Source organism: Alosa alosa, chromosome 24, assembly GCF_017589495.1.
Source record: "Alosa alosa isolate M-15738 ecotype Scorff River chromosome 24, AALO_Geno_1.1, whole genome shotgun sequence".
In the NCBI taxonomy this organism is placed as follows: domain Eukaryota; kingdom Metazoa; phylum Chordata; class Actinopteri; order Clupeiformes; family Clupeidae; genus Alosa; species Alosa alosa.
Genome location: NC_063212.1, coordinates 11,210,329 through 11,220,328, shown reverse-complemented (window position 1 = coordinate 11,220,328; position 10,000 = coordinate 11,210,329). Strand labels below are relative to the sequence as shown.

Sequence of the window (10,000 nt, the reverse complement as noted above, 5' to 3'; positions counted from 1 at the left end):
ACCAAGAGGCCGGCAAGTCCATCCTGGAGTGGCTACAGGAGGTGAGGCTAGGTCCACTACTTTATCTCTCACTCATATTCTCTCTCTCTCTCTCTCTCTCTCTCTATCTCCCTCTTCTCCATCTCCCTCTTCTCCTTTCATTTCTCTATCCCTCTTTTTTCTCTAGCTTACAAAGAGACAACATAAAACTACTCTTCTGCTGAGGTGCATCTCATGCCCAAGGTCACATATCTATATGTACACGCCTACAATCTGATAGCACTGCTGCTTGCAGTGGAACGACCAGACGGCTTGTTATCAACACGAGTTGTGGAGAGACAGGACAAAGCGTATATGCAGGCACTGGTCTGATTTGAGCGTCTGGCAGGCTTATGTGTCGGTTTGTGCATTTTAACTGTGTGTGCGTGTGTGCCTGTGTGTGTGTGTGTACGCTTTTGTTTTATGTGTGTGTGTGTGCGCGCATGGAGCCCTTGATATTTGCAATATATGAAAAGTATATTTTCATGCCTTCCTTATATAAACTAGATTTCCCATGCCCTTTTACCAATTGCTTTGTTGGGTGTGTTTTTTTGTTTGTTTTGTGCTGTTTGTTTTTTATTAGTATTTTTGAGGAGGGGTTTGTGTCAGATGTCAATGATAAAAAATAAGTGCAGCTGTTGAGTGGAGTCGGTCTGTGTGCCGCGCGGCCTTTCTGGGGTGAGCTGAGGTCTTGGATGTCGCACCTGCGAACACTTGAGTATGCACATAAATCTGAGAAGCTCTGCACCCCACAGGCTACGGGGGGAAGCCAACACACACACACACACACACACACACACACACACACACACAAAGAGTCAGACGCACACATATACACACAAACATCCACATTCAACACACAAACAAACAACGCCGCCCTAGTCAACAAGACCACCCAGTAGACTCTCTTTATTTGACTTTCCCTGTGTTCGGAGTCGGTTTGATTTTGCCTTTTGTTCAACTCTTTCCACTCCTCTTCTGTGCTCCTTTGTGATCCCTTTCTCTTTCCCTCGCGCTGCCGTATGGACACTGGTGGAGGCGTCGCTTCAAAGAGGCACTAGCCCTCCAGCTGACCCGCCCGCTGCTGCTGATTTCAGTTTACTTCAGTTAAAATGATTAAGAAATGGACTGGAGCATTTTAACACTATTTATTGGTGGTTCTCTCTCTCTCTCCCTCTCCCCCCACCTCTCTCTCTCTCTCTCTCTCTCTCTCTCTCTCTCTCTCTCTCTCTCTCTCTCTCTCTCTCTCTCACACACACACACACACACACATGCACTCTTCATGCATCTTCAGGACATGTAGCATCTATATTCATGTCTACTCTTTGCTTCTCCTGTGCGCATCCTGCTGGATGAGAGCTTGTGCTGTCTTGGCGGATATCCCAGCAGGTACCTCTGTGTCTGTGTGTGTATGTGTGTGTGTGTGTGTGTGTGTGTGTGTGTTAATGGGGGCGGGTGAGCCATCACAGTGAAAGCAGGGGGCTCTGCGGGGCCTCAGGCCTTTCTAGTGGGACTGCAGTAATTCCTCCATCTATGTGTGTGTGTGTGTGTGTGTGAGTGTGTGATGGGGGCGGGCTGGATTTGCAGATGAGTGCGCGCTGGGACAGGTGATACAGAGATAATGGGTCAGACAACGGTCAAGTGACGTCACAGAAAGGGAGAAAGTCAGAGAGTGGGGAAGAAAGAGAGAGAGAGGGGGGAAAGAGAGAGAGAGAGATGAGAGAGAGAGAGAGAGAGAGAGAGAGAGAGAGGCTCACACCCTTATTTGGAGAGGCCCCAGGAGAAATACAGTATGTATGTACACTTAGGATGACCCCCCCATGCTGGAGAGATAGCTGGAATTAAACAGGCTACTGGAGGAAGGGATTTCTTAAAAGGGGAGAGGAAGAGAAAAGGAGGAGAGGGAGGGGTGAGGAGAGGGGGATGGAACGAGGACAGGGCAGCAGGAGAGCATGGGACTGCAAGAGGAGGGAGAGAGAGATGGAGAGAGTGAGGGAAGAAGGGAGAGAGAGAGAAAGAGAGAGACACGGGGAATTCTTCCATCCCCCTGTGCTGCCGCTCTCTGGCCAAAGAGATGACTGTACAGCTGGCAGGCTGTCACCGTCAAGGTGTCTGCTGTCACCATCACACACACACACACACACCACACACACACATACATAAATAAATAAGGCATTGCCATTCATCGAGATGCAAGGCCAAAAAGAGGAGTAGGGAGGAGTGGAGGATAAGAGAGAAGAGGAGAGGATGAGAGAGGAGAGGAGAGGAGGATAAGAGAGAGGAGAGAGGAGGAGAGGCGAGCACAAAGAGCTTGTGATTAGAGGTAAAGTAATGGCTGGGGCTCCCCCACCGGCTCCATAGACCATCACAGATATCTGCAGATTAAGGAGCACACTCAGCAGGTAGGCCTCACTGGGGCAATTAAAGTAATCACCATCCTCCAGTATGAGGCCCCTTGTTTGTCATCCCCACTGAAGGCAAACTAAATTCCTCAGATTTGTGATGGGCGATCAAATAGGAGCGCTTTACCATGCTCACGGACGTATGTGTGCCATGTGAAGGAGTCTATACACCCCCACCCCTCGCGCAGTGATGACAGAGGCAGGCAGAATGCAGGCTAATGAATGTGGGCCAGCGTTGATTGATGACAAGATAGCTTTATGTCCCCCCCCTTATGATGACTGTAAGCTCTCCTCCGCCATTCCATGAATACACTCATCTGATTAGGGTGAGGATGCGGCTCGCAAGAAGCAGAGTGGAATTGCAGGGAGTGTGTGTGTGTGTGTGTGTGTGTGTGTGTGTGTGTGTCACGAATTGTCTTGTCTGTTTTGCACAGCTGACACATGTCAGCGTGGGCCTGAAACACAAAGCCACACGGCTGCCACTGATGAGGATGTTAGCGCTCCTCCGTGGGCTAGCGGTTCGCCTGTCTGCCGACTGACGCAAAGGACGCTAACAGCACTCGGCAGGCTAGCACTTAGCATAGCCTCCCGGCCCTTAGCAAGGCACTGGCAAGAGTGCAGTGCGCTTGTGGCTCGCGGCGGGCTAGAGGCAGGCCAGACATGCTGATTAAGGCACAGCGTTACTGGGAGCTTAGCACGGCGGCACCAGGGTGAGCCTGCTAACACCTGTCCCACCACCTAGCGGAGCACTTAGTCTCCCATCAGGCACTGCACCCCACCCAAATGGACTCTGAGAAAGGCCGGCGCTCTGGTTGGGACTAATTGAAATCTTGCCAGTTGATCTGCAGATTAATGTGCTGAAACTGTGTGCTGGATTAATGGAATTTCCTGCTTCCTGCTTGAAAAGAAAAAGAAATGTCACCACTAATGTGTTTTAGGTGGATTTAAAAAATAAATAAAGCTGTCACTTTTATCATTGCAATTATTGATATCAAAGTTGAGAGTCCCCTATCTAATGTTGTTGCTGCTCAACCACTCCCACTATGTACAAGCACTACTAGGATTATTAATTCTACCACCACCACCATTAAGAATAATAATAGTTATCATCATCAAATTCCCTTATTTTATTTTTTATTCTTTATTCAATTAAACAATTAGTGATTGTAGCATAAAGACACTGTAACTGACTGCTATTAACTCCATCGAATATATAAAGAAATAAATTAATCGCCCAAGTGTAGAGTGCCCACTCTGAGTCTCCATCACTCTTTCTCTCCCTTTCTCTGGCTTAGTCCACCCCACCCCACCTGGCTCCGCCCGGTGACCGGGCTCTGGTCACTGGTGGCAGGGCTCTGGTCACTGGTGGCTGGGCTCTGGTCACTGGTGGCAGGGCTCTGGTCACTGGTGGCTGGGCTCTGGTCACTGGTGGCTGGGCTCTGGTCACTGGTGGCTGGGCTCTGGGCTCTCTGCTCCGCTGACATCTCTTTTCCATGCGGGAGCAGCTCGGGCGGCACAATGAGACGCTTGATGGAGCAGTCAAGCCTCCCGCCACCATGGAGAACAAGCAGGGCAGCAGGAATCTAAAAATACACAATGCAGGGCTGTCCGCTCGGCCGGCACTCAACTTTAGCAGGCGTGCGCTCGCACACACACACACACACACACACACACACACACACACCACGCGCTCCCACACTACCACCCCCCCCACACACACACACGCTCCCACACCACCACACCCCGCCCACACACACACACACAGCTCCCAGCTTAGTGAGAAGAAAACAAGCAAAAAATCTAATACAAGAGGAGAGACAAAGAGTGAGAAAAAAACAAACTCTTGTGGAGTCACTGAGAAGAGCTTGGCTTGCTTTCACTGTGATTTCTTCTTTGTTTTGTGGTTCCAGTTTTCAGTCATTGTTGCTTTCTTTTTTTCTGGCCTGTTTTGAACATTTGCGTACATATCGATGTTTGCCTTTTTGATATGATTTGTGAATTTTTTTTAATTATGTTGTCAATATATTATACATTTTTAAGATTAACAAAATCTATTATTAACTATATTATTACATTTTATTACAAATGTATTACAACTCATTCTTTATTGCAACTAATTCATTAAATGTATTATTATTATTATTATTAGTAGTAGTAGTAGCAGTATTATTAATGTTAATAATGATATAATAATTACTGATACTATAAGAATAATGTTATCGGATAATAAGACATGTTTGTGTTGCATTCAGTCCCAGCACTGTGTGAGGAGAACAAAGAGTTTGATTTAGAGTTTCTGTGTGTGTGTATGATGGTGTGCGTACACTGTCTCCCTATGGAGACACTCACACACACACACACACACTCACACGCACGGGGATGACACGGCCGTGGGTTTGGGTGGGGTGGGGCCGTGGTGTTGACCCCTGGGTAGCAGAGGGCTCGGGGGGCTGACACAGGCTGACAGGCGGAGGTGTGATGTGACCCGAGGTTCTGTCATGTGTCTGCCAGAGGGGTGTGTGTGTGTGTGTCTGTGAGAGAGAGAGAGAGAGAGAGAGAGAGACCATCCAGGGCAGTATGACCGTCGAGCACTTCTTTGTCAGGAACTGGGAGCCTTACGAGAAGCTTGTGTGTGTGTGTGTGTGTGTACGTACGTGTACATGGGGTGGGATATGGTGTTTGTGTGAGATAGGGATGGCTACACTGGGGGTGGGGGGGGCAGTGAGAGTCTTCACTGTGGCAAGGGCGGGTCACTGCTTTGTGAGGGAGAACCCCCACATACTCACTCTCACATACACACGTATACACGTACACACGTATACACACACACACACACACACACACACACACACGTATACACATACACACACACACACACGTATACACACACACACACACACGCGTTATACAAACACACACACACACACGACACCCCCCGCCCCATCCAGGCTGCAGGCCTCAGAACAAACAAGCTCGTCTGATAAGCGTCGCTTCACAAGGCCAGCTGCTGGCGCTAATCTGCTTTACATTGCTGTTCGCTTCGATTTCAAGTTTTTATCTTATCGGCCGAGCTGAGTTTCCATACATTCCTGTGGAAGCCTCTTCTTCTCAACATCACCCCCTCCACACACAAAACAACCCCATACACACACGCACACACACACACACGCATGCATACATACAGCTGAACAAAGACTTTTGTGTTTTTTTTCGCCTGCATAATCTGTGCACAGCACCACAAACACATAGGGATCAATGATAATATAATGAGATGGGTGGGGGCTGAATGCTCATAGGCTGAAGTTCAGGCCATAGAGCTTATTAAACCCTGCTGGTTGACAGGGTGACCAGCACACACAAAAACAAAACAAAAAAAAAGCTAGGATGAAGACAAAGAAAACCAAACCATCACGTTCATATGAGTGTATGTGTGTTTGTGAATGTCGATCTGTGTGTGTGTGTGTACATATGTATGTACATATGCACGCATGTGCTTCTATATTTTCGGTGTGTGTGTGTGTATATGCACACCTGTGCATGTTTGTGTCTTTGTATGTGTATGTGTGTGTGTGCGTGTGGGGTCAGTAAGGGTGAGACGCCCCCACCCCAGCTCTCTCCCAGTAGCCCCCCTGTAGTGCCAGCAGTTCCCTGGCTGCCCGCGGCCGACCTGCCAGCGCCACCCCCAGCTGTCCTGGGCACATGTTGGCAGGCCTTTAATTGCTTGTTCTTGTTTCCATCCACCCCCCACCCCCCTTTCACAGCGCTGCTGCAACTGGGTGTCAAGCTCCGAGCCTCTGGACACGCTGGTGGAGTCCATGCTGCCAGACTGCCCGCGCGTCTCCGCAGGTTGGTTGGAGGTGTCACCTCGTTTTTTTTTTCTTCTGTAGTTCTTCTCTAGCTCCTTCCTTTCCTTGTCTTTCTTCTGTAGTTCTTCTCTAGCTCCTTCCTTTCCTCGTATTTCTTCTGTACTTCTTTTCTAGCGCCTTCGTTTCCTCGTTTTTCTTCTGTAGTTCTTCTCTAGCGCCTTCGTTTCCTCGTTTTTCTTCTGTAGTTCTTCTCTAGCGCCTTCGTTTCCTCGTTTTTCTTCTGTAGTTCTTCTCTAGCTCCTTCGTTTCCTCGTTTTTCTTCTGTAGTTCTTCTCTAGCTCCTTGGTTTCCTCGTTTTTCTTCTGTAGTTCGTGTGGGCAGCCGTGGCCTACTGGTTAGCACTTCGGACTTGTAGCCGGAGGGTTGCCGGTTCAAACCCCGACCAGGCACAGCTGAAGTGCCCTTGAGCAAGGCACCTAACCCCTCACTGCTCCCCGAGCGTCGCTGTTGTTGCAGGCAGCTCACTGCGCCGGGATTAGTGTGTGCTGAGTGTGTTTCACTAATTCACGGATTGGGATAAATGCAGAGACCAAATTTCCCTCACGGGATCAAAAGAGTATATACTTATACTCTAGCTCCTTCGTTTCCTCATCTTCTGTAGTTCTTCACAACTCTTTCCTTTCCTCCTTCATCAGCCTGTGTGTTGCTGTCTCACTATTCAGGCCAAACAGCCTCTCTCTCCCTGTCTCTCCCTTTTCTCAGTTCAATTCAAATGTTCTCCATTGCTATGGCCAATCATATGCTGCATTGCCAAAGCATTCGCCGAAACAATAAAAAAGATGTCATACATACAAAGAACATATAAAACATATACAAACATTGTTTCATTTCATCAAGGCACGGTAAATCATTCTATAGGTGTATGTATGAATGTGTATATTCATATGTGTTTGTGAGTGTGTGTGTCTCTCTCTGTCGTCTGTCTGACTGTGTGACTGTCTGTGTCTGTGTGTGTGTGTGTGTGTGTGTGTCTACCTCCCTGTCCTCACGTTAATTAACTAATCCAGCGTGTGGTGGCTCAGTCCAGTCCTGGGGCTTGGCCTCCCTGTGTATTGGGCTGGACATGTTTGTGGCCCAATCCAGAGTAAGTGTCCTTAATGCGGGGGATTATTTGTGTAATCTGTAATCCGGGCCACAGGTCGGCAATGGGAGATGATGAGGTTGTCGCTGCGGTCAGAGAGAGAGGGAGATGGAGTGAGGCAGGGCATTCCTCTCTCTTATCATCTCTCTCTCTCTCTGTCTCTCTCTCCCCCCCTTCTAACAAATATACTGTTTTTCAACACACACACACACACACACATATACACACACACGTACACACACACTCACACACACTCACTCACATACACACACACACACATACCCACACACACACACCCACACACCCACACACACACACACACACACCAAGTAAATCCCATCACAGCCCTCCATGTTATCTGATGGCAGATGGCGCGGTGAGGGTCGGTGGGGACCTCTCTGATGTGGTGGGTGGCCCGTGGATATATAGTCCTCCACTGACTCCCGTACCAAATGAGTAAAACATCTCTCTCTCTCTCTCTCTCTCTCTCTCTCTCTCTCTGCTCATGTCACAGCCAGGTGAGGCAGGAATGAATGGGGGTCCTCGGCTCTCCCTGCCAATGAGCTCTGAGCCCCCCTAACTTATATGTCTGAGTGCTCTGTGAAGATGAGGGCTTGTTTAGTTAAGCGTGTCAGTATTTTGTGAATAGATGCCCTCGCGTTCCGTCGGGAGAGTGTGATGTTTAGGTCTAGAGCTGTCACTGCTGATGTAAGCGTTGCACAACACCGTGTGCCTCACTGGTAGCCAATGGGCTGCGGAGAAGGTACGGGGTCAGTGCTCATTGCCATGGTAACGTCGGGATGACTGTGCGCACAGCTCACAACGTCAGCGTGACTCCCTCCCTCGCCGTGACAGTGACTCTGACTCACCCGGCGGAGGAGCGGGCTCCCGGGGTCATGACTCGTCACACTGACCGCTGAGTCGGGCCTTCAGCTGGGTTCTGTCCCACGCAGTGAACAGGGTCGGGTTGTCGCATGTTGTATCGGAACATTCCAGAAGGTCACTGTCCCCAATGGGTTATTAGATGCTTTAACTGATAGGCAGATGAAACTTTCCTTTGTCTTCCGCAGCTGACCGCAGGCGGTCACGTTGAGAGAAATGAGTTCACACTTCACTTGCCGTTTCAACGCGGGGGTTTTGGCATTTGGACAGGAAGTGAGGCGCATCAGGAGGAAGTGTGTGTGTTTTCCTGCGCCGCGGCCCTCTGGCTGCCATGTGGGCAACGCAGGAAGCGGTTTGGCAGAGCGGAGGGCCTCGCTGAGGTGTGGACAGGTCTCTGTGTGTGTGTGTGTGTGTGTGTGTGTGTGTGTGTGTGTGTGTGTGTCTCACTCTTAATGGAGTGTGAAGCGGTTCTGTGCTGGTACCAGCATGCTTTGCAGTGGAACAAGCAGGGTGGGCGTCTAGAAAGGGGGAGGGGGGTTGCAGGTGCGCGGCTGTAATTTATGATGTAATGTTATTTCTTTTGTGACATTTTTGTTTTGAGATGTGTGCGTTCGTCGCAGATGTAGTGGTATGTGTGTGTGTGTGTGTGTGTTTTTCTTTTCTTTTTTTGTAGTCGTAGTCATCTCTCTCTCTCTCTCTCTCTCTCTCTCTCTCTCTCTCTCTGAAGCGGTGTCTGTTCCAGAGGGTCAATGCTCCAGGATTGGCATGGACGCGTCAGACTGGCAGACCTCTATCAGCTGGGCGCACGCCGAACGAAGCCAGTTGAAAAACACAAATGCAGATAAACTGGAATTAAATCTCCTGAACGTCTGCCCAGAGCACCCATTCTTCCAGTCTCTCTCTCTCTCTCTCTCTCTCTCTCTCTCTATCTCTCTCTCTCCCCTCTCTCTCTCTATCTCTCTCTCTCCCCCTCTCTCTCTCTTTCTCTCTGTCGCCTCTTTTCTTTCTCTCATTCTATCACTCTCCCTCGCTCCAGTCGTTGCTATGCCCAGGGGAGGGTTGTGGGGATGGTGCTGACCCCCTAGCCTTTTGTGGGGAAGCAGATAACCAGCCAAATATGCGATGGACCAGTGGGGGGTTATTTCATGGAGACAAGCGTGCACACACACACACACACACACACACACAGAGTGACACACATATACACACACACAGACTCAGTTCTCTCCCAGCACGATCGAGATGCCAGTCACACTGTTGGCATGCAGAGAGGTGTCAATGCTGGAACGAGGAGAGAATATCTCTCTTTAATTTCTCTCTTTCTCTCTCCTGCTCTCTCTCTCTCTCTCTCTCTCTCTCTCTCCATCTCTCTCTCTCTTTCTTTCTATCACTCCTTCCTCTTTTGAGTGATCACTCTGGGCTCAGTCAGATTATTAATTACTAAAGCCGAATGGCTGGCCTGAATGTAAACAGTGATTAATGGTTAACAAAAGTAAGTTAATGCGTACCTGAACTGTAATTATGTGTGCCGATCCTTTGCAGGCATCTGAAAGCAGTCTGGCAATTAACCCTCATTACGCGTACAATGAGAACACACTCTCCCCTTTGTTCCACACACACTCCTGCCTTTGATGTAGGGCTGACTGTCAGTTTAATCATTCCCCCTTTGACTTTATTTCTTTCTTTATTTCTTTCTGTCTGTCTATCTTTCTTTCTCTTTCTCTTTCTCTGTGCGAAAGGAGAGGGTTGTG

The 10,000-nt window shown here is 49.0% G+C and overlaps 1 protein-coding gene across 2 annotated transcripts in view; it reads left to right on the top strand.

Annotated features, from left to right (window-relative positions):
• Window positions 1-10,000, top strand: part of fam172a (family with sequence similarity 172 member A) — a 180,824-nt gene that overhangs the window by 125,956 nt on the left and 44,868 nt on the right. For both annotated transcript variants that reach the window (XM_048236399.1, XM_048236398.1), the window contains exons 9-10: window positions 1-41; window positions 6,182-6,266. The exon at window positions 1-41 is cut by the window's left edge and continues 76 nt beyond it. In XM_048236399.1, coding sequence (XP_048092356.1) covers window positions 1-41; window positions 6,182-6,266 — 126 coding nt within the window. The remainder of the gene's footprint in view (window positions 42-6,181; window positions 6,267-10,000) is intronic.